General features: G+C 39.1%; 1 protein-coding gene across 1 annotated transcript in view; it reads right to left on the bottom strand.

The window, feature by feature from the left end:
- Positions 1-25,295, bottom strand: part of polrmt (polymerase (RNA) mitochondrial (DNA directed)) — a 53,604-nt gene that overhangs the window by 22,309 nt on the left and 6,000 nt on the right. Inside the window, exons 4-14 of the mRNA XM_084921138.1 lie at positions 24,956-25,089; positions 18,736-18,922; positions 15,890-16,039; positions 14,098-14,265; positions 13,417-13,587; positions 10,580-10,819; positions 7,176-7,961; positions 6,628-6,750; positions 3,867-3,989; positions 2,571-2,750; positions 1,427-1,513 (exon numbers count right to left, since the gene is read on the bottom strand). Coding sequence (XP_084777264.1) covers positions 1,427-1,513; positions 2,571-2,750; positions 3,867-3,989; positions 6,628-6,750; positions 7,176-7,961; positions 10,580-10,819; positions 13,417-13,587; positions 14,098-14,265; positions 15,890-16,039; positions 18,736-18,922; positions 24,956-25,089 — 2,349 coding nt within the window. The remainder of the gene's footprint in view (positions 1-1,426; positions 1,514-2,570; positions 2,751-3,866; positions 3,990-6,627; positions 6,751-7,175; positions 7,962-10,579; positions 10,820-13,416; positions 13,588-14,097; positions 14,266-15,889; positions 16,040-18,735; positions 18,923-24,955; positions 25,090-25,295) is intronic.

A 25,295-nucleotide genomic window follows, 5' to 3' on the forward strand; every position in this document is an offset into this window, starting at 1 on the left:
AATCAAAGCACAAAATTAGGAAACCGCAAAAACAAAGAAACCGACGTCAGAGATTAATGAGAAAAACATCTTGAAAAGTTGACTGACTGACAAACATACAGACAGAGGTGGGCACAGACAGTAGACAAACAGTGGGAGCACAATTTGAAGTTAATGACCAGCAGTGTTGACAGGATAAATGGGAAATGTACAGAGAACGTAGGCGAGGTCAGGGATAACAGCGTCAAGGATTGATCAGCTGCCTCTCTTTCCCCTCATACTTCAGCTCTTCCCTGTGAAATGCAAGTGGATGTGACCTATAAAAGCAGCGGGGGATACACACACTTACGCACTCACGCTGGCAGTAGCATCACATCGGCACCAAGGTATATTAGGAAGGGTATTTATCATCTCAGTCTGGGCTATCCCTGCGTGTTTCCCACAGGACACGCACACAAAAACAGTGGTTGGTGGTAATAATGGTTCGGCAGACTCCTCTCTGCCTCTAGAGATAATATACAATCCCCTACCAGGTGCACGTCCTAAATCTATTAATGGAATCTATGTGATGAATAGGTGCCATTGGCAGGGTAACAGTAAAGTAAACACGCCATTAATAAAATTCAAATAAGAGCCTATCTGCAGAAGTAGATCAGTAGGCAGAGCAGGCTTTAGAGGTTTGTAATGTCCTAGCAACAAACAAACCTCATTTAAAAACAACGTAATTTAGTGCCGACTAAAACTTTTCCAGATTTATCTTTGCAAGACTATAATGAGTTGTGTTTAGTTGAATATGAAGCACAGAAATTTCTTTAAAAGTCTGTATGTCAAAGCAAATACTGATTAATCATTAGTCACATATGCTGAAATATATGCCTGTAGCTTGTTAATTAACCTACTGTACACTGAAAAAAAAAATAAAACAAAAACAAAAAAATATAGAGGTTACACACTAATTGTAGGCATATTCTCTTTTATTTTCTTCGATAGTATCAAATAATAGACTTTTCTTGTGAAACATTTTAAAGAAACTCATCTAAAATAAAATGTTACCATAACAAATGGTATCTTCGTTATAAACACAGAGAAAAAGCTTGAATACTTTTATTTTAGTTGCAGTTTTTAATGAATACTTGTATTTTTTTGCTGTTTTTACTGCATGTGTGGGTGTGTTCTAGTGAAACTTGCATATTTATCGAGAATACAATATTGCTATCCAGAATAGCAATAGTGCGCTCATCTCCAAAACTTTAAAGAACATACAGAGTGCCGAGTATAAAGAAAACAAAGGACACCAGCACTCCCTGGGAAAAAAAGTCATTATATCTCCCCAAATAATGTGTTTAACAATATTTCTAATCAAGTGCCACCACAGATTGATGATAATTTGTTGGATAAGATCATTTTATCATTTGCATATGTTGTAATGTACGTGTGATGAGCTCACCTGTATCTCTCTGGTCCCTGTAAACATCTCCTTTAAGGCATTGAACACCTGACGCACCAGGTAATGGGATGCATCCCACACAAACTCCTGTAAAAAAAACAACACAAGAGTCTTTCATAGTTGGTCAAACTGTTTAATTTGTTAAATTTTAAAAATTAAAAACATGCATTTTAGCTTTTAATTGTGCTTCGAATGGTGGCTACATGTATGATGCAAATTAGTGTTACAAATCAGGGTATCGGTACAAATCTGCTTTGAGAGTGGAATTTTTTGCATCTCATTACACTGATATGATCTCTACAGAAGGCCTTGCCCTCTTTTCACCATCCATCCCACTGCAATCACTCACAATTACACTCCCCCCTAATTCCCTGTTTAAACAATTAGGAACATTATCCAGAAGTCATTTAGCAGAATGCCTGTGAGATAGTAGACAGCAGACAGTAGAGTTATGCTGATCCCATCTACACAGACAATGAGATTAACTCTAACTGTTGTAAGGAATTGTGTAACTATGGAACACTGGAGCGCTGTGAGAAGATTCAGTTCTTCCATTCTCCTTTCTTGGTGTCATGTAACAGAATGGGTGTGTCCATCAAAGGAGAATTCAGGCCCAACCAAATCAAAGTGCAGATAACTAAAAATAGACACGCAGTGGCTGTGCGCAGGATATCAAATATAGCTACTGTTGGATTGCATTCCCTGAAACGTCCATGCAATGTGATCACAAATAAATCTGATCAAAGTAAATATTAAAAGCATCGGTTCAGGCTCCATGCAGCTCATTTAGAGACAGTGTAGTATGACTCTTTACGTCAAGGTCAAACTGACTGAAATACCTTTGGCTGCAGAAACAAATGTGATGATTGTACAATATGTGGCCGCTATTTGCAGTGTATTAAATCCTTTAAACCCTTTACACTCATGCAGAGGATAAAAGAGTAAGTATAAAAAAAAAAAGCTACTTAAAAATAGAGTTTAAAGCGTTTGCAAGAACATACACAAAGTGAGAGGAACCCCTCACACAGAGGAGGCCCTGTGTTAAGGGGCCGCTCTGTCATGCTGAGCTGATACCGTGCTAAAAATAGCGTAGCATGTATGAAGGAACTCTTTCACTCGCCACCCTCTTTCACCGTTGCTATACCTTCGGAAACTCGTCGATCTCCTTCAGTCTTTTCTCTATCTGGAGGCGTCCGCCATAGCGAGTGACTCCGTACACCACAGTCATCACTGTCTGTTTAACCACCTTCCTGCTGATGAAGCCCTCCAGCACCTGGGCGATCTTCAGTCCACTCTCTGCATCCCGAGCTCGTAACTCCTCCACCTGGAACATGTAGACAATTTACATATGAAATTTGTTTTTAAAAGGAGGTCTTTTGGAGGACAATTTAAAGCTTCCCCAAAAATGAACACAGATAAAATCTGCGTGACATTAATATAATATGTCCCAACTGCTTTCACTTATAACAGAAGTGAGTCCTCGCAGCTTTGAGACTAGAAGCAGAAAACTCATTTAATGATCAGCAAAGCTATTTTTCAGCTCTTGTTGTAAAGCAGTCTTAAGTAATGTGACTCTTGACAGTGTTACTTATTGTTTAACATAAAACAACAACAATATAGTGAGTCTGTAGGGAAGGTTTTACGATTTTTGATTGTAGCCCAGCTGCAGTCCAAATTCTTTAGACCAATCATGTTTAAACAGGCTTTGGTTGTATGCAGGCAAAGAGTCCATGTGGAGAGCAGAAGAGGAGCAGAAGAGCAATTATAAAACTATTGCCTGGCAATTATTGTTCTTTTTAAAATGAATCTGAATTCATGAACGATGACTGGTCACTAGAAGAGGAAACCTTGGTCCAGGTATTCACTAATTTAACAGGGTCCCTACAGATTAGCAACTGTGCCTGGAGACAAGGTCAACAAACCAGCCAATGACAGTGGTTATTGTACAGTAAACCCCAAGATGACTTATTTATCCATGTAGCTTCTTACATCACAGCTAATGTCATCATGGTATCTAACAATAAATGCAATACTCTGAGGTAAACATTACAGTCACTGTGTGTGGACTTCTGAAATGGATGTTCTCTGTTCTCTGTTCTTTCTGATTTTTCCGGTACTGAAATGTCAGCACATCACACTTATCTTCCAACTGTGTCTCCTAAAAGCACGCAGGCTCATGCTTCACCATTCAAGACTTTAGACATGAGACAGTCTCGTCTCTGCACTTTCATGCAAAGCAAGAGAAACATAGCACTTCTAAAGACAAGGCCTAAACTAAAATGTAATCTCAATGCCTTAGCTTGTCACTCACTGTGGGATCCACTGGGCCGTCTGAATACTAACAGGTGAAGATCTGCAACATGCTTTGCAACTGATATGTGCCATCATTAATCTGTGTAACCGTAAGTCTGTGCAGTTCAAAGGAAGTAACAGAGCAGACCTGTTGTGCAACTCCGCTGTAGACATCCTGGGGCACATCACAGGGCATGAGATTGACTGATGTAGCACCAATAACATCTCTGCCTAGAGCGGCGTAGTGCTGGAGACCATTACAGGAGCCGTCCTGGAGAAGAGGTGAAGAAAAAGATTAAAGCACGACTGTGGAGGCAGACAGCAGAGAAAGAATCACAAGGATCCGCACTGATTGGGTCAAGTCATCCAAGGAGAAAGAATTAAAAGTCTGCCTTTCTGCCAATAAACAAATAATAAAGCACAAAAAAAGAATAAATAAGATGAATTGCATGAACGTGAGGATATGTTGGGAATATGTTATGTGGTTGAGGCTTTATTGCACTTAATTCCAAAGAGTAAACTTAATTTTTCACACTATTCAAACCAACATGTAACCTACAAGTGTATAAAATAATACAGTTTCATCTTTTTTTTTCTTTGGGTTTCACTTTATCATAATTAAAGCTGTTAAACACCAAGCTAAGCAACGTAGATATATGTATCTGGGTATCAGGACAGATAAATCTTCATTCTTGTCCATCCTTCTTTGATCCTCTTTCCCTATGTAACACTAGTGTTTGGAATATAGTGCTTGCATGTGTTGTTGTGGAGAGGCAACATTTAAGTTTCACAACTGTAAGTCTAAGCTCACCCAACTTGACTCCTGGTCATCAACTTTATTTATCCATCTATTTCAATATCTATCAAAGGCAGTAAACTCTAAATTACATCAATCAGGTTTAAATAAATAAAATTGAATTAAAGTAAATAAAATTGAGCCCTGAGGCTTAATTTTATCTGCATTTAATTTCATTCAAACCCTAAGCCTCAATTTTATCTGAAGTAGTTTAGCTGAACTTCACCGCTCAATTAAGTAATAATAATAATAATGGATTGCATTTATATAGCGCTTTTGGAGACCCTCCAAGCGCTTTACAATTCCACTATTCATTCACTCTCACATTCACACACTGGTGGAGGCAGACACAGCTGCCCTGGGGTAGACTGACAAAAGCGAGGCTGCCATATCGCGCCATCGGCCCCTCTGGCCATCACCAGTAGGCGAAGAGTCTTGCCCAAGGACACAACGACCGAGACCCGAGACGGGGCAACCTTCCGATTACAAGACGAACTGCCAACTCTTGAGCCACGATCGCCCCCTAAGTGAAGTACTTGGAGATAGGGCTGTGCGATATGACCAAAATCTCATATCCCGATATAAGAATTCTATCGTCCTGATAACGCTATAAATCACAAAAATGTAACATTTTCTGTAAATTCTGTGAATCTCGGGCAGCTCGACTTGCGGGAAGTGTTTCCAGCTTCGCGTCATGTAGCTGGAGTCGAGTGTTTTAACCGATGCATGAAACTATACATTTTTAGACATAAATTGTAAAGGCCGCCGTTTTCTTTGTGAGTATTTATTACACGGCGTGCTGCGGGGAAAAGCCTGTTCTAACGTTTGAGTCTAAGGTTTATTTTTTAGCACCTGGCGGCTCTTTTTTAATTCTCATCTGTAAATAATCTGCTCTTTCACGTGATTCAGTTTATTTTGAAAAGTCTCAACAGGATCTTGAGCTTTATTGTGAAAGGTTTATGTCGAACATAAACAAGCGGATGCGCGATGCTGTTACCGTCGTTGTTGCTAACCAAAACGCATAAAAACAGGCGCTTGTCCGTCCGTAGTGTGGTTATATAAAATATAAGAGAAAGAGAGAACTTTAAGAAATTAATATAGCCACTACAGTGACCATCAAAACGATGAAAAAATATTGCCATAAACAGTTTATTTTGCGACACCACGAAACAAACGACAGCGTAAAATGAAACGATAGACGTTTTTATATCGTCATCCGATATATATCGTTATATCAAACAGCCCTACTTGGAGATACTGTCTTTTTAACACATCTACAAAGAGGGAGTGCTAAATACTTTGTGAATTACACTCACTTTTGGTCTAATGGTCTAAAAAATAAAAAAAATCCTCTTTTCAGCTTCTTTGTCTTATTCTTTGAAGGCATAGGAAAATGTTGCTACTTACATTTCATGCATTATTATTAGTGCGCGTTTCAGCGATGTTGGGTATAATTAATCAGACAGACAATAGCTTGTAATCACTAATAGGATTAAAATGTTCTTTTGCAACAAAAATGAGACATTTTGAGAAGTGAAAATAAAATTTGAAAATTACATTATAACAACATTATAAGAACCTTATTAACAAAGGCCTGCGGTGCAGATGAGATGAGGCTTTACTCAGCCACATATTTTGGTTAATGGTCTAAATCAGGGAATTCTTGACAAAAAGATGCTCCACAGTTAATGTATATACACTGTTCTACAAATATAGCATGTCACTAAGAATGACAATTGTTTATATGATTTTTCTGTTGCTTTTTTCTGTTGAGAAAACGCATCGGTTTAAATGTCAGATCCTCGTGCAGGATATGTCAAAAAGGCTTCTGGCTTGCAAGATAAGGTTGACAGGTTTATAGCAGATGACATAAAACGGTGAACATCGCACAGGAGGTCTTGGTTTGTTAACTTTGATTTGCCATCTAAAATAGACCCACTGAATGATGCAACCTTTTTTTTTTTTTCGAAAGACATAAACCTGAACTACAATAAGAAGACGTAAGATGAGTAACTAACAATCTTTCCAAAATTCAAAAAGTTTTTACATTTTATTTGGACTTTTACGTGACTGATATGCTACTCAAGCATGACTCTCTCAGACTGTTACGTACCTGATGAACAGGAAAATGAGAGATGAACTGTGCTGGATCAGGAGATCTCACAGCATTGGCTATCTCCATGCAGCAGGCCAGAGCCTGCCATGGCTCATCTGCATTCATCCACCACTTTCTACCCTGAGAGAAAAAGTCACAAGCACATAGCACATTATACTGCATACAAACCTTTCATAGGAATACAAAAAAAAGTTTTACATATTCTAGTATTCAATGTTTAGACTGACAGTTAAACCAGTGTGTCATTGGCATTGTCCCAGTAATTAAAAACTGCTTTATCCACTTTTATGAAATACATATACGTACAAACAAGTATAAAGAGAAAATAACCAAATATTAGTGAGTGTGTATGTACATATTTGAGTCTGTATGGATTAGAGAAAATCCAAAAACTCAATTCTTTTTTAATAAAGTCATTAAAGTTGCCCACAGCACAAACAAGTTCAAATAACTCATTAAAAACCCCAAATTACCAAGATTTCTATGACTGTGATGAGTGTACGTGGAACGTCTTACTATACAGTGAATGAGCAGCAAGTACTAACATTTAGAGGGTTGTCGGCAGAGTCCAGTATGTCCTCCATGATAGTGTTGGCATACTCAAGTCGGCCCTGTAGTGAGCTCCTCTTCTTTAATCCTGTAAGATTCATCAAGTGGATCTTTAGCCAGTCCAGGCCCTTGGGACCAAGCAGCTTCCCCTCCGCAAACACAAGGATTGCCCGTGTGACATCACTTCCCAGGTGATTAAAGTACGGAGGACATGGATAGGTACGTCCCCTGAAGTCCATGTTGTGAGGGAACCAGAAGATCTCGTCTCGCATGTGGTTGGCGATGGACAGTTTATAGAGAGCATCCATACGCAAGCTGTGCATCTCGCTGCATTTCTTTTTGGCATTGAGCACCTGTCTTTTCATGTGGGCCTTCTCACTAGCTGTATAACTGTGGTCTTGTAGGTTAAAGTGGGGGATTTTGGGGGCTTCCGACAAAGGAGGTGGGATGTCTAGCTTATCGCTTCCACGATCATTAAAGATGGAAATAATAATGTCCAGCAAAGGTTTGTTGATCTTCCAGGCACAGTTGCCCAACAGGTTGAGAGAGTCATAGATGGCATGAAGATTTTGACATTTCTCCAACAACTCTTCGTGTTGGGTCGCCCCGTCCACTGTGCGCATCAGCTTCGTCGGCGTGAGCAGGTATGCTCCAAACTTGACTGATGTCCAGGGCACTGGAGGGCACAGCATCGGCATCACATAGGAGTCAAAAGTCAACTTGGTCTCCATGGCTTCCTGCTGCATCTGAGTAAGGATGGGGTGGGGCTTGATGAAGCCAACCTGGCGGGTAAAACATCACAAGAAAATCAGTCACAAACTAAAAAAAGAGCAGACACACCAGTGAACAGAGATTGCTGTTTCAATTACGACAACATGAAAGGGACTGCCTCAGCTTATTTCTAAAGCCTGGTTAATCATGACAGGGTATGGTCAGCATCAAGTGCAAATTTGATTAATAAAGATATAAAAGCAACACGCTTCAATTTCTGTTGAATCATAAGTTTGAATCATAACTGACATGTGAGAACATCTTATAACCTGAATCTTGTCTTAAAAAAACTAACAGCTGAGATAAAAAAAAAAAAAAAATGAATATCAATGCTGCCATTCATACTACTTGTGTTAAACAATTACTGAAAATCACAATAAAATGGGCAACTGTAGCTCCGCAAATTTGAAAAAACAAAACAAAACAAGTGTAACATCTTTATTTGACTGTTATTATGTTTGTTACATGCCAACCCCGCTCCGGAGCCAGAGGATTAGGCATGATAGTTTTTCCAAGAATAGGGCTTTGATGTTAAAGAGTTACCGCAGTCACAGGAAAAGAAGAAAAAAAATTACTGTAACCTGACAGAAACACCTCAGGTTTGCACGAATGAGTCAGACTTTCATGCTGCGCAGTAAAATCATTAGGATGCCCCCCTGATGGGCTAACCTCCACCCAGGGAAAGAAGGGAAGAATAAGAGAAAAGAAGGTAGAATGGAACAAAGGGAGACAGAAAATTACACACGAATGAAATTCAGCAAATTTTGCCCCGCTGCCAAAGTGCATCAAGTCCCAAAAATCCACAGTTCTCTCTCTCTCTTTGTACTCACCCCCCAACACATGCCTCACCCTCCTGCAGGGTCCTGTGGCAGTAAATCAGCGAGCCAATTAAGGGGACACTAAAAAAGGGATTAGCGTGAGACCTATTCATCTCACTCAACTGTTCCCTTTGCCAATTCACACTGTGGGTAAATGGTTTTATAAAACACACTCTTTTGAGCGTCACACTGGATAGGAGGTTGCTCAAGTGTTCAAGGTAACGGGCTTTAGAACAGTTCTCTTGTCCAAAGTGAAGGTCAAGCTTTTTAAGTTTTTTCCCCTTTGTTTCTGCTTCTGCATGGCTTCTTTCTTTTAATGAAAAGTCTGCTATTCTTAAACTCTTTTGGGTCAATCATTTAATCAGACTAATTGTACACAATTAGCAAAAATTCACAATTAATTTGATTTGCCTGATCGAGAGTCCTTATAATCAACAGTTGTGTTTTGTTTTTCTAATCCATCATATATTTTTCCCTAGTTTCTAGGAGATCCCCTAATCGTTGGTCTTTTTTCCCCCCATAAATCTCAATTGAAAAAATATTTTTCTTGGTCTGGGTTAATACTCAGACATCCTTTTATCAGATTATCAGAAGGTATTGGACTTCAACAGAAACTACTGTTTCTGTATTTACTCCCTCTTCTGCAACTTCTTAGCTCGATTACGGATATTTCGTATCATTGTTACGCAGATGATATTCAGCTATATATCTCTTTTAGGCCACCTGATGTTTCTAAGCTTCAAATCTTCCAGCCCTGCTTTGATTCCATTAGAGATTGGATGGCTGATAATTATCTTAAACTAAATGCTGAGAAAACTGAAATCATTGTCTTTGCTCCTGAGAAATTTGTTCCCCTCGTGGTTAAAAATCTGGGCCCTCTTGCTTCTTATATTAAACCCTCTATTAGGAACCTTGGTGTTACATTTGACCCAGCTCTGACGCTGGACACACACGTTAAATCTTTGGTTCGCTCGTGTTTTTACCAATTAAGAAATATTGCTAAGCTGAGTCCCATTGTGTCATGCTCTGAAATGGAAATGATTATTCATGCTTTTGTTTCATCTCGCTTAGATTATTGTAATTCCTTGTTTACTTGCTTAAGTAATGCCTCCCTGGAACGACTGCAGGTTGTCCAGAATGCTGCTGCTAGGCTTCTGACAAAGTATCCCAAATACTCCCATGCCACTCCCCTGCTGATCCAACTGCATTGGCTCCCTGTCAAGTTCAGGGTCCATTTTAAGATTATAATCATGACCTACAGGGCCCTGCACGGTGTAGCTCCAACTTACATCAGTGATCTTCTTCTTCCTTATCACCCCAGCAGGTCCCTGAGGTCTTGTGACCACGACTTGCTGGTTGTCCAGCATACAAGGTTAAAAAGAAAAAGTGACAGAGCGTTTGTATCAGTGACTCCCAGACTCTGGAACTCGCTCCCTTTGAGTTTGAGATCTGTGGACTCAGTCATTTCTTTTAAAAAGCAGTTAAAAACGTATCTGTTTAAACTTGCTTTTGGTTGATTTTGTTTGTTTGAGGTTGTATGTCCGTTTCTGAAGAACTTTTATGATTTTTTTTACCTTGAAAGGTGCTATATAAATAAAATTTTACTTTACTTTACGTCTCTCAGTCTGCAACGCAAAAAAAGGAACCTAATCAAGAGGATCTGTGTCAACCTTCTTGTTTAGTTAGGAATCTGTAATAGGTGTTTCATTTTAAAAAATGCTTTAATAGAGTCACCACCAACCCTAGGTTATCAAATCATGCGCTTCAACGATACCTCTGTGGAACAGACCAGGAGAGAACTTCCACCGTACCTGCCGGGTGCTGCGAAAGGTGTACATGTGGTAGAGGATGGGGATGAGTTTCCTGTCATAGGCTGGGTTCAGGATGTCGCTATTAATTTTAAGATTTTTAACCATCATATCCACCATGTACGTGCCAAGCTCCAGAGTTACTATGTATGGCCAGCTTGTCTCGCCCCCCTGCAGCGTAGGTCCTGAACTCTGCTCCATCTCCAGCTTCCACCACTGCTCCCTTGGAAGGACGTCATACACCTGCATGGATAAAAGGTTGGCTGTTTTAATTTTGTGAGGAAAGTGTGTTATTTTGTTAATACCTCAAAGACATAAAGATTCAGAGTTACAACCACTTTCTAGTATTTTCTCTTTTATGAAAATTAGCATGAGCAAGCTTTATATTTGCTGGTTTTATTTGGTCCGCACGTATATCCTTGGTATTAAATCCTGGATCCTCCAGATCCCCACGACTGATGGAACGGGTACCCCACATGCCTGTCTCTGCATTTCTTGTTTCCGCTGTATCTAGTTGCTAATGATTATAATTTCCACTGGCTCTGAGTTATTTCAACTCATTCTGTTATTTCTGCTTATTCAGTGGCTAAAAGAGGAGAAGACTCAAGCAAAGAACGCCAGAGGGAAGAGAAAATCAAAATCTTTTTACCAGGCTCTTAAAAAGTGAGGAAAACTGAAATAGAAAAATATACAAGAAAAATTTACAAAAAAACCCAAAAACTAGTGAAATGACTGAATATTAAGAAATTAAGTTTTAAATCACTACTAGTCAGCACTCATAAATGCAAGCTACATCGGTCGGTTGACTTTCCCAGAGCTTGGTTATAGACCAAGACTACATTCACACTCCTCCTAAGCCATATGAGATATTACATCAGATAAATGAACACATTTATTCTGGCTATTTTTTAATTAAAACTGCTTTATGGTTATTTTGAATTTAACTTGGAGTCAAATGGCAACCCCAGGGCTGACAAACAATTAAGGTTATTAGAATAGCTGCTTTGATCATTAGATGTGCAAACACAGGAAGCTGTAGCTTATTACTTATTACTGCCTGCCAGGTCTCATGTCCACTGACTGCAATCACTGATTGGACCCCTTGACTACGTTTGTGCTTCTGGTGCCTTTTGGAGCACTTTAGTTGAATTATCTGACAAATAATATGGCTTCACTGTGTGCTACAGTCCAGAAAAGAAATTTGTGCTTTAGTTCTGAAAAGTCTCATTCTTGTTTTTTGTTTATTTGTTACTGATTAGCATAAATGGTAAATGGCCTGTATTTGTATAGCGCTTTTACTAGTCCCTAAGGACCCCAAAGCACTTTACACAACCAGTCATCCACCCATTCACACACACATTCACACACTGGTGATGGCAGCTACATTGTAGCCACAGCCACCCTGGGGCGCACTGACAGAGGCGAGGCTGCCAGACACTGGCGCCACCGGGCCCTCTGACCACCACCAGTAGGCAACGGGTGAAGTGTCTTACCCAAGGACACAACGACCGAGACTGTCCAAGCCGGGGCTCGAACCGGCAACCTTCCGATTACAAGGCGAACTCCCAACTCTTGAGCCACGATCGCAAATGTGCCTTTGGGGTCCTTAGGGACTAGTAAAAGCGCTATACAAATACAGGCCATTTACCATTTACGCTAATCAGTAACAAATAAACAAAAAACAAGGATGAGACTTTTCAGAACTAAAGCACAAATTTCTTTTCTGGACTGTAGCACACACTGAAGCCATATTATTTGTCAGATAATTCAACTAAAGTGCTCCAAAAGACACCAGAAGCACAAACGTAGTCAAGGGGTCCAATCAGTGATTGCAGTCAGTGGACATGAGACCTGGCAGGCAGTAATAAGCTACAGCTTCCTGTGTTTGCACATCTAATGATCAAAGCAGCTATTCTAATAACCTTAATTGTTTGTCAGCCCTGGGGGTTGCCTGTCTGCTGCAGCTTACTAAACCCGCTAATGTCAACTGATACCTTAGCAGCCTACCCTCTCCCCCAAATATGAGGAGTCCTGGTGCCCAAATTTTAATTTTACGTGGACGTTTAATAATAAATACTCTACATAAACACTACTAGCCTTCAGTAACAGGGAGCGTTGCCTATTGTTTCTGACATTTATCTTCAAAATTGATCCTTGAACACGTAAATATGTAAAGTGAGAACTCTGACAAGGGAGAATTTAAAGTAACACTAGCTGTCAAAACAACAATGAAAAACATTTTAATAGGCACCATTTTAACTACAAAGACTGCATATAAAGTGCCTTTCATAAAACACCTTAACTAACATCGAGTCTAACTAACTGGTGGACTATAATGAGCTCTTGCTCATTATAGTCTTGATGACATACGCATTTTCCCTGAGTGCTCCAGAACCATCAAAACAGTGAGTCAGTGATCCTGCCTGTACAGTCCCATTGAGGAAACACAGTCCTTCATTTTACTAAAAAGGAGTAAACAGCATTTCAATGAGTTTGAGAACAAGGTCGCAAACAAAGTTTACAGAAGTCTACAACATTTGGCTTCATAACATGAAAATATTGTAGTTTAATTGGTCAAACAAATTCGGTCTGGCTTCTGGGAAGTAAAATATGATAAAAAAAAGAAAAAAAGAATGCAGCGCTGAGAAATGAAAGCCGATAGTCCACACTGGATGATAAAACAGAAGATTAGACTTTAGAAATCTGTATTGTGCTTTCAAATCAGTAGTAACTACATCATACTTCAGCCATAATATTGCAGATTTTATAACAACTGCCATGCAGTACAGCATGCAAAGCATATCTCTTGCCAGCAAGTATGAGGAGTTTTTTCTTTTTACCTTAGTATCTTTGGCCAGTAGGTCTGTGTAGGCATTATAAATGCTGCCCAGCTTTTCCACCGTCTGATTCTGGTGCTTCTGACGCACGCAGTACTTGGTGAAGACCCTATTGCCGAGATCTCGAGCTAAAATCTTTAGCGACTCTCCGCTAGGAGGCAAGTTGGCAACACTCTGGACAAAGGAACACAGTTAAAAGATATCTTACATTAAAAAACAATATATAAATAAATAAAAAACAGCAAATGACTGTTCAAGGCTTTTGTAAAGTCTTATTAGTCTAATGGAAAAAAAGGGGTTTGGGGAGATCAGAGGGAAAGATTATAATGCAAACTGTGTTCTAGAATTGGTTCTCATAACCCTGCATATTTCCCCTGTACTGGAAGCAAAGATATCTGATGAAAGCATGTCCTGCTTAACTCTTACAATGTGATGTTTTGATGGACATTGCCACTGTTAGCTACTTGATTTGTGTTCTATGGTTTTTCCCATATTGGTTGTGTCAAATTACACAAACGCAATGACAAAAAAAACAAAAGACAGAACATCAGTACAGACCACTTTGTAATGCTGTAGTAAAATAAAATTGATCTCAACTCTATCAAAACAGAGACAAGTCTTTGTAATATCTTAAAATTCTGGCTTTTTATTGATCGGTAGGCTGGGCTAGGTGGCTTGTATTACCTGTATCATGATGTCAACATACTCTTTATCTTCCAGGAGACACAGATACGGATAAAGGTTAAGTCTGTAGTCCCTGGTGTTGCTTTTTGCCAGGATCATTTTGCTCTCCCTTAAGGCCTGGAGAAGGATCTTCTGCCACTGAATCCGCTGCTCTGCCAGCAGCTCTCTCTGAAAGGACAACACAACGGGATCAATTTCATGAAAGTGACCGATAGCATAAAAACCATAAAGGGTGAATTTGTTGAAGTTGTTAGGGGGGGGAAAAAAAAATCAAAAAACAAACAAAAAAACCTCAATCCAGAAGCCTATATCGGAAACTACATGATCCAAATGGAAGATCATTTGAAATATGCAGTAGAAATGGTCATATCACACTGGACGGAAGCCTTGTGTCTAACATGGCCATGAATTTCATGAGTTGTTTAAGCTTGTTCGGCCCAGATATATTCAAATGACAGTGAGAAGCGAGACTAGCCTTCTGAGACAACACAACTGGGTCAGCACTTGTTTTTCTAAGGCTAAAACAGAAAGGAAGAGTCTGCTCCGTGTTTTCAAAGTCTAGCCTGTTAGAAATTGCAATTTGAATGCATCAAACTAATTAATGATCGATTAGTTCAAGTGATTACCAAGCCACACTACTCTACAAGGACCTCTAAAAAAAAAAAAAGCTTTATGAAGAGAAGCGTGGACCAGGCTGGCCCTTTTCACCTCCAAAGCTGATCAACTGCCAACTAAGAATTAGCAGATGTATGGCTGCTATGAACCCGAGCAACATTTGACTCTTACATTATTTGCACTCAAGTTAAATGACTGCGTGTGCATGTGTTAATGTTTTCTCTTTAGTTTGACTGAAACAGAGACCCAGTCTGGATTGTGAATAGAGGGGTGACTCTGCATTCTCCCCAGCGGCCCCCATTACAATACATTATTATTCTGCCCTGCCTGTCTGTAAATGCTTCCTGACCACCAGGGACTCTCTGCCTGCTTGCTTCCCACATAGCCCATCTGCACAGACAGACGGCCCAGCCAAGACTGTAAATGCCAGAGTTCGTAAAAAAGCACACCGCAGGAATACAATGTTTCTTCATCTAACCTGTCGAGCCTGCATGCATATCGTTTTAAAATTTACATCAGAGAAAAAGAATTATATCTCAGTAAAACATTATAAATATTATCATAATTATACCAAAAAAAGCAGATTACTGCCAAGACGATACACATCCTCTACAGTCTGAATATTACACTGGGTGCCAGTATGCTGTGTTTTGCTGGAGATCTGTAGGCTTTTTTGTGGTTCAAAAGGATAAACTGTCAGCACAAAACAGCAAGAATGCAATGTTCTTCCAGCAAAAATGAAACTTTTTTTTCATTCCAACAACCAAAGAAAGAGAAGGAAAAAGTTACTGTGAAACGTATCTTTCTTTAAAAGACATATACCACCACATGCTCACGAATCAGAACACTACTGTGGGTGTGGGCAACAAAATACATAATGTTTGCAATGAGTTTAGATCAACTGCATGCAATCTATCCCAAATTAAAATAATTAATTACCCATAACTAACATTAACAGAGCAAAGGCAGCGCCTCACCACCACTGACCTGATCTGTGTCATTTAAGACAGCTGTTGTTTCTAAAACAAAACAACTAGCCATGTGTCATTAATAGCTGAATCCTTTTCATTACACAATCCATTCTCATGAGCATCAGAGCACTCTGTATGTATACAAAAAACAGTCAACATAAAGGACAAGCTGAAGACGAAAAGGGGAACCGAGTCGGTTAATTTACCATTTTCGCCATGTTTTCAGTGACGGGCTTGGCAGCTTCCACAGAGTCTATGGTGATCGTGCAGGCCTGTTCCACACTCAGCTGACGTTTAAAACGCTCCTGGAGATCCTCCTGTGTGAAGTCCAATTTTGGGTAGATGTGGTCCGCCCTCTAAAACATAACACGTAACCAAACATCAGACAGACACAAACAATATCTTGTACAGTGCAGATCTTTCTTGCCCTGAGCCTAACCTTCAAAACCGAAAACCCTAACAGAACAAACTCAACTCAACCCAGGCACTTGTCCAACCACCAACATAGCCACCTATCTAATTCTGCTTCCATTTAAAACTTGGATTTTCACCTGTGGCGAATAGCTCTTTAGGTAATGGCTCAATGGTATTGGCTACTAATTTTTGTAGTGGTTTTATCTGAACGGAAAGAGACAGAATATAAACCAAAAATCCAGAACAAAAAAAAAAATACATAAAAGATATAAATATCCATATATTTGCATCTCATTCTGTGAAATAAGTATTTGATCCCCAAAGAAAACAGTACTTGGTGGAGAAACCTTGGTCACCAGGTCGACCCACTCCTCTTTACAAGAACTGTCTAAATCTTTCAGGTTTCTTGGTTGCCGCTTAGCAACACAGATTTTGTACTGCGGGTTGGAGACTGGTGAGGCCACTCCGTGATCATTATAGATAATTATTATTATTATTATTATTATTATTATTATTGTTATTATTATTATCCTGAGTCCATGATACCAAGCAAACAAGTGAAAATTAAAGTCAACAGAATTAGTGACCAAAGATGAGGCTTAGTTTAGTTTCTTCGGATCATTATTAAAGGGCAGAGAGAATAAGAGCATGTTCAACTGCATGTTTGCCCACAGATATTTGAAAAGGGCCCTAAACAATTAAGTACCAGTGGGCCCATGTAGGGCTGTTCGATATAAAAACGTCTATCGTTTCATTTTACGCTATCGTTTGTTTCGTGGTGTCGCAAAATAAACTGTTTACGGCAATATTTTTTCATCGTTTTGATGGTCACTGTAGCGGCTATATTAATTTCTTAAAGTTCTCTCTTTCTCTTATATTTTATATAACCACACTACGGACGGACAAGCGCCTGATTTTATGTGTTGTGGTTAGCAACAACGATGGTAACAGCATCGCGTGTCCGCTTGTTTATGTTCCACATAAACCTTTCACAATAAAGCTCAAGATCCTGTTGAGACTTTTCAAAATAAACTGAATCACATGAAAGAGCAGATTATTTACGGATGAGAAGTAAAAAAGAGCCGCCAGGTGCTAAAAAATAAACCTTAGACTCAAACGTTAGAACAGGCTTTTCCCCGCAGCACGCCGTGTAATAAATACTCACAAAGAAAACGGCGGCCTTTACAACTTATGTCTAAAAATGTATAGTTTCATGCATCGGTTAAAACACTCGACTCCAGCTACATGACGCGCAGCTGGAAACACTTCCCGCAAGTCGAGCTGCCCGAGAATTTAAAGAGAATGTTACATTTTTGTGATTTATATCGTTATCAGACGACAGAATTCTTATATCGGGATATGAGATTTTGGTCATATCGCACAGCCCTAGTGATCATAATGTACTTTTTGGAATAAGTCTGAGCAGGAAAAGTGAGCTGTATTTAATACAGCAAGATAAGCAATATTAAAAGCATGGTTTTAAAAAAAAAGTATGCAAATATAGGACACTTTCCCAATGAAACGGATAATTAAATGAGAGAATAATACACTCTCCAATGACAAGTTGAAACTAGATCAAACTGCATTTTGTACGATCTGAAGCTTTAATCAAAATCTCTTCTCACAGCAGCAAACAGTATTTTAATTAGTCTGTGCTTTTGCTGCTCAAACTGATTGAAAACCCTCCAGAGATCATTCATTGTGCCACTCTGTTATCAAATGGGCCAGTTATTTGAACAGCCTTTAAGCCCCTACGACCTGCCAAAAAAAGCCGGAGTCAGATAAATTACAAACTACCATTATAAATGCATTAAAAGCCAGCAGGAAAGATCCGGTCACATTTGACCTTTTTGGCATATCATGAAGTGGCACAGTCCCACATTTACACTCATAGCATAAGACCTGCTGACCTTGCTACCATCCCTCTATTAAACACACACACACACACACACACACACACACACTAACAACAAGACTGAGAGGTCTAAAAGTGAATATGCTGCATGGACTGAGGCTAAAAATACTACAATGGTACGAAAAGCTGTTAACGAATTGTGTGAGAATCACAAGGAGTAGGAAGGTGGGAAGGAGGAGGATAGGTGAGAGGAGGAGAGGCAACTAAAGCAGAGGACCCATTAGAAAGCAGACGTGGCTCACTATAAATAGAACAGTGCCTGTCTGGCTGTGAAGGGTTGACAATCAAATCTTTCGTAGTCAAGCTGGAGCCTTGTGACAACTTCCCCAGCTCTGACGGTTTGACTGGCGAAACATGCAAAACAGTGAGCCTTAAAAATAATTCCTGTGTTAAGTCACATTTAGTTTCTAAATAAATTCTTCACATAATGCTTTTAAAGATTTTTGTGAACTCCAACTAAAGTAAATGCTAATGGTTAATTAATACAAAGATGCAGATTCTGTCATCCGACCATAAAAAAATGCAGCAGTCACCATGATTTCCAACGATTTCAGTTTAAGATAATGTCAAGATCAAAGACCAGATGAACACGTGCATATGTGGATTAATTATTTAACATCCACTCTCTTGACATCAGCAGAAAAGATGGGCATCTAATTTTCCCATGTGCCAGCTTGTCAGTAAATAAGTTCGCTGATAACAAAAAACCTGACTCTTTAATACCTCTGAGTAGAAGTCTTGAACCAGCAATGAAGAACACTGGCTTGTGTGCATGTTGAGCCTGGGCTGATACTCTGGCTTTACGATGCGTATGGCTTTTAGCAGCATGTCCCTCTCATCTTGCCGGAAAACACATTGGTTGAACAGATCATCCACAGAGAGGCCATCCTCCTCCATCTGGCTCAGACACCTGGAAATGTAGAAACATAGTCTTTGTGCCACATGTATATTATCTCTTAAAACAGGGTTTTACTTATGTAATGTCAGTAGAGAGCTAAAGATACTAGTCAGTGGGACAAGCTGTGACAGTATAAAAAAATGTAAAAAAGCCAGAATGCAATCATTTGCAATGAATTTAAACCCTGTTTTAATTTGAAAATACTACAAAGATAGTATGTACTACACAATGTGTTAAAATGAGAAGATTTTTTTGAAGTGTGAAGAATATAAGCATATTTTAAATATGATGAAGCCAAAAAGTTATCACAGATGCCACATAAGATTGAAAAGTTTTGCCATGCTTTAACAGCAGGTGGAAAATCTCGGGAAACAGGTGCAGTGATTTATCAAAATGTGCAAACATAGAAGAAAAAAATACAGCATATAAGCCAAAACAGAGTTTTTACAATTCTACTGAGCTTGAATGTTCTTCAGTATGACCAATTTTAACATTCCTCATTCTTTTCTCCCCAATTTCCCTCTTTAAAAAGGCTTCTTCACAGCCACCCATTCACCCATTTCTGATGAGGCTTCAGCAAGCAGAGCGGGAGTCGCAAGTTTGATTCCCACTTGGTATCCAGTAAGAGTCCTGGCTAGACCCTCACATGCTAAAACCAAGCCCTGGAATGGCGCGGCTCGGACACAAGCATTTCACTACAAGTTGTACTCTGTACAATTGTATGTGACAAATAAAGGTTGTTGTTTGTTTAAATGGATCAACTCAGGTCCAGCGTCAGGTCTTTGCTGAATTTTGTTTCATGACTTTCTGATACTGCTCATCAGCTGTAATTAGGCTTTTTAACTGTTTAGTTTCCTCAATTTTTTAAGAACACACTGCACACCAACATACAAGTTTTTGGTCAATAGCTCTTAACTCACCTCGTTGGTGCAAAAATGCTATTTTACATCTGCCAAACTGTGCTGTCTTTGGCATTTTTCATAGATTCGACTAACAAAAAGGAAACATAATGTTTTTGTGACAGGCTGATACAACAAAGTGGAAAAAAAGAAACTATGAAATTTAATTTAATTAAATTAGCAGAACTTCTGGCTCTGTGGAAGTAAAACATCAAGAAATGATGGGTAGCTCAAGACTTTGCACAGTACAGTATAGGCTTCTCCCGTCCCACAAAGAGTCATCACAGCGGGTAGCTCTGCATGTTAACTTTTACATCAAAGGCCCTTCCTGACGCAACACCAACGGGGATTTGTGTCTCTGGCTGGAATCACACCAATGACATTTCACTTGCCAAATGAATGTGCTGGAAGCAAAGCATAGTACTGTATATTTAAAAAATGTTCCTCAAACTCGTCGCAGAAGGTATTAGCACCTCTTCATTCCATCAGATTAGCCAGGGAGCACTCACAAAGCTAGCTGGAATGCCACTAGGAGGACACAAGAGGTAGATTTTCATTTTCAAAGGAGATTATGGTTATTATGATGGATCAGACCACAGAGTATGATCACAAGTCGAGTTTATAACATCTGACCTGCCTGCTGATGTGGGAAGAGGATAACTTAATTATATAACTTCCTGGCTCCCTGATTAATAAAAAAAAAAAAAACTCTCTCTGGCATCATTGTATATGTTTCTTCTGCCCTGATCAAGAGTTGCAGAATATCAATTGAAGTATTTGCATTGACAGGCCTTCTGTCAGTCTCAAAAATATGAGTTTAATCAAGAGGCAGATGGCCACTGATGACACCAGTGAAATGTGTATTTAAACAGAATCTCCTAGAGAGAGCGCAGACTCCATGACTGGACTACAGAATGCAGACAACTCCAGTGTTGTTGGAATATAAATGAGAAGTGTAATGTAATGAGTAGTCCATAACTCAGTTTGATATACGATGCCTAAAAAGGTCTGTGAATTAATATTTTCCGTCTGCTGCAGCTTTATTCCTTTATGAGTAGTGCGACTCAGGGGTCAAAAGGTCTGAGTAAATTATTATGGATATGCAGTCCTATTAGATGTAATATTTAATTCAGAATCTGCATATGCAAACTATGAAATACATATTATAAAGTATTTTAAGCCTTGGATTCAGAAGAAACACAGCTACTATAAACTGTACAAATAAAAAACAAAGTAACAGACTATCAGTCCTGTGCATGCAGCATCTTTGAGATACTATTAGCTAGACAAAAAGTGATAATATTATTAAAAAAATTATGTACATATAAAATGTAGGTAGCATGTTTGGCACCAGTGCTCCCTTGAAGTTAACAACAGAACTACATGACAAAGCCAAGAGAGGAGTGAGGAAAACCCATTTATCACTGACAACACGGATAACAGAGCTCTGCTTCACCCAGCACACCTTTTACTCAAGACAATTATAAATAACAGCACGTTAATTAGCAACTGGAGCAAACCCTGGCTCAGCAGTTTCCACCTATTGAGGCTCATCAGAAGTGCACTGTTCTGAAGTCACTGATTAACAAACAAAAGAGGGACTGTAATATTATTCAAAAGTTTGGGAATATTTTAAACGAGGCCAAAGAGGTAAAAAAAAAAAAAAAAAAAGCATTTTCACTCGTGCCTCAGAGTCTCTTGTGATGCAAGATGCAATTTTGTCCTGGGTAAATGAGAGAGCCCTGAACAAAGACAGGATTAGTCTGGGTGCTGGCAATGTGGTCCAAAGGAACAAAGAGGGCAGAGAGGTTGAAAGACAGAGCACAATCAGCCCTGTGACCGCTCTGCTGCACCTTAGGGAATATAGCGCTCTGGAGGATACAGGACTTATAAAGGCAAAATATAAAGGGATGAGAGTGTGTGTTTCAGAATGTTGCTGTGCATGTGAGAAAAAGAGAGAAGAAGCACACTGTTACACTGAGGGCAAGGATGCTGCAGGAGAGACTTTGGGGATTTCAGTATTAGAAGAATATAGCAGTTGGACTAATAAAAAAAGAAAAAAAGGGAGGGAGGGCATAGGGAAAACAGGGATTTAATGACAACAACAAAAAGTAGTGAAAGATAATGAATAAGGGAAGGGAAAGAAGAAGCTGCTTAGCCAGAGACAGAGCGGGAGGGCAGCACTGCTGAACAACAATGTCATATGAGCATCAGCTTACAGTGATCGATGGACCAACCAGATACCCACCGCCAACCCTAATGCCCTGCCACCTGTATCGCCACTGGAGCACACTGCCTAAGGTGATGTCCTCAGAGTCAAAGACTTAAGTGTCCGTGCTGTTCTGTACACGTTTTCAGCAAAAGCACGTGACATGACTAAGCAGATGAAATCTGAAAAAGTACTGATTACAGCCAGAAGTGACATGAGGGTTGTCGGTCTTGCGTGCTGCTCAGTAACATTCAATATTCATTATTTACTGTTAGTTATGCTTATGTTGGTTGTTGCTGTGGTTTCCCTACTGTGTTGTTCTCTTTTTGCTTGTTCTTTTTTCCCAGCAGGTGATCAAGCAGATTTTTTGTTTCTTTTCTCTCTGTCTCTCTTCCCCTCTCCTTTTCTTTCCCTCTCCTTTTCTTGAGCTTTTTCCCAACTGTACTTGTCTTTCCTATCCCCCGGTCCTGTCTGTTACCACTGTAATAACTTAAAAGTAAAAAAATAATAATAATAATAAAGATCAATTAAGTGGACCAGGATGACAAAGCCGTAATGATCCACCTGGGAAAATAATTTTCTGGGTATTTTTCTTGGCCTTTAGACAATAATTCTGATTGCTACAGTGCCGAACGGGACAGGCAAAAAACAAACAAACAAAGTTTGCATGGTTGGAACAGAAACAGATGTTTATGACCTCAGAGAATTCTTAAAAGCCTTAAGAGGAAGTTTGAGCAGGACATTTTAAAAGTCAATCTTTTCTGTATAAAGAATGATACCTGTATTCATTTATCATCCATGTTTCTCAGCTGCTGTCAGAATAACTTCTGTAGTCAGACAGCATTCTCATCAAGGACGCAGCATTTATGTATCTGTGTTCAAACAGGGGCTGCATATTATAAAAGAGAGATAATAAAAAAACACAACCCCTGTGCTCTGTAGTTTTTCATCTGCTATAAGACTAATGTTAGGTTTATCAGAAAGGAAAAAAGAAAATTAAATATGAGCCCCGCCTCTGCCTGCATTTTCTCCCAGTTGCTATCAAACAGGCACCGGTGCTGTGACAACATACAGGCTTCTCCTGAAACTGTGAGCTTTGCTTAGCAAGTTTATATTTTCTGAGTCTCGTGCAATTAAGAAATTAAATTAATATAACTCTTTCCAGAAAGTTTTTTAAAGTGTTTTAGAAACCACATTTTTATTTGAACATAACAAAGACATGCTGAAAGGTTGGAACTTGCTTATTCAAACATATATAGACATTTTGAATGGGATGCCAGCAGCATCTTTTAAAATATTTGGGATAGGAATGACAAAGGAAAAATTAAATAGGGGATTACTGCTTAAAAATTATACAATTTAATAAATCTTGTGAAAACAAATGGTGCATTTATATTATACCAGGTAAAATATTTCGAAAAGATTCAAAGCAGCTAAAATTGACACAATTTAAAAGATAAAATCTAACTTAAAAAAAAAATTAATGGGCTCAGAAACACTTAAGTGAAAAAAGTTTTTAGCGGGATCCACAAATGTAGTTAAAACAGCTGACTTTTGGTCCAAACTTTTTTAAGATGAAGTGGAATAACTTCCTACAGTGTAATGAATCAAAATTATAAAATGTTATTTGAAATCATGGATTCCACTTTCTCTTTGCTACAAAGAGCAATACTCAGGTTGGTTATTAGCATACCCTTCAAAAGCCACCTTTGATAATGTATAGAGGTGTGCAGTAGTGCATAAGGCACATCTGTGAAGGAGCGACATATGCTGACATCAAGAGGACATTTTAAAGAAAGGCTGGTTACAGGCTAATATCAATATATTCCACCAGGGCTCCGCAGTAAAAGACTCCGGGTGCTAAGCTGACCTCCCTGAAGTCCTGATGTGTCCTCCAATATTAGCATTTAGCTGCATAAAATTCTTAAAGGGCATGCATTTTTGAAAAAATAAAATAAAATTTTTAGGGTTAGAGGTTTTAAATTATTTGCAAATAATTGCATATTGGTTTTATTTATATTTTAAATAGCATCCAAACGCAGCTTGTAGCGATCTGTCAGGATGACCCAGTTATTGCTGAGATGGAACTGGGCTACACACTGTCAAGATTGTCCTTGATTAATACATTTGCAAAATCCAAGAAGAAATTAACTACACTACAGTTATTATCTGTATGGTTCAGCTGCCTTGTAGAAATTTAATTAGTCCTCACCCAGTCTCATTAAGGCTGTGTCAAAATGCTGCCACAACCAAAACAAATTCAAGCGACCTTGTGAGAGCAGCACTAATTAATAGAGAGATTTACAACTGACATAAAGTTGAGGAAATAATAATAATGCCATGCTGGATTGCCATGGAAACCACAAAAGTGATTAGTGCAAGTAGAAGGAATACTGGTAGGTGTCAGCTTAATACACAGTTTTAACAAAAAAAAGCATTCCTTTGTTCTCCAGTGACACAAAAGACGACCAAACTGCAAAACAGACTTATAAAACAATAACAGACCACAATTCTTAGATGTGCATGGTATTAAGGAGCTCACCTTTGTAAAAACATATTAAGAGAATATAGGACATGCAGCTAGAAATCAAATTTTTTCAGCCCTGCAGGCTAAAGGAAAATGATTCCTTGAACACTACACGAAAAACATTCAATTGATGCTCTTAAAATGAGCAAGTATGTTACTATCACATCAGCAGAAACCTTAAGATAAATGCACTTTCACAGAAATTTCACCCAAAAGTAAAAAGCCTGAGCTGACTATGACCCCTGCTGGTAAATCTTGATGTTGCTACGAGACCTCTATCCCACAGCAGCACAGTGTCAGCTCTCTTCTGAAATGTCACATATGCTGAAATACATGTGATGCAATGTGAAACACGTTGGTATAAACACACCTCTTTATGATCCCTGTGTGTGTGTATCTTTGCAACATACCTTGAAACAACCTTTGGGGAGCAGTTTGGGTTGCGACCCATACACTCCAAAGCAGCAAAGTAGGAACCACGATTTGGCTTCAGACCAGCCTCTTCTAGAAGAATAAACATGCGGCCAATCTGATTTAATGTACCCTACAAGCGAAAGAGATATAAGGGAGAGCAGTGAGCCTAATTATCCTGAGTCCATGATACCACGCAAACAAGTGAAAATTAAAGTCAACAGAATTAGTGACCAAAGATGAGGCTTAGTTTAGTTTCTTCGGATCATTATTAAAGGGCAGAGAGAATAAGAGCATGTTCAACTGCATGTTTGCCCACAGATATTTGAAAAGGGCCCT

This window comes from Perissodus microlepis, chromosome 23 (assembly GCF_051167445.1).
Source record: "Perissodus microlepis isolate ML-2025 ecotype Zambia chromosome 23, ASM5116744v1, whole genome shotgun sequence".
NCBI classification, from domain to species: Eukaryota; Metazoa; Chordata; class Actinopteri; order Cichliformes; family Cichlidae; genus Perissodus; species Perissodus microlepis.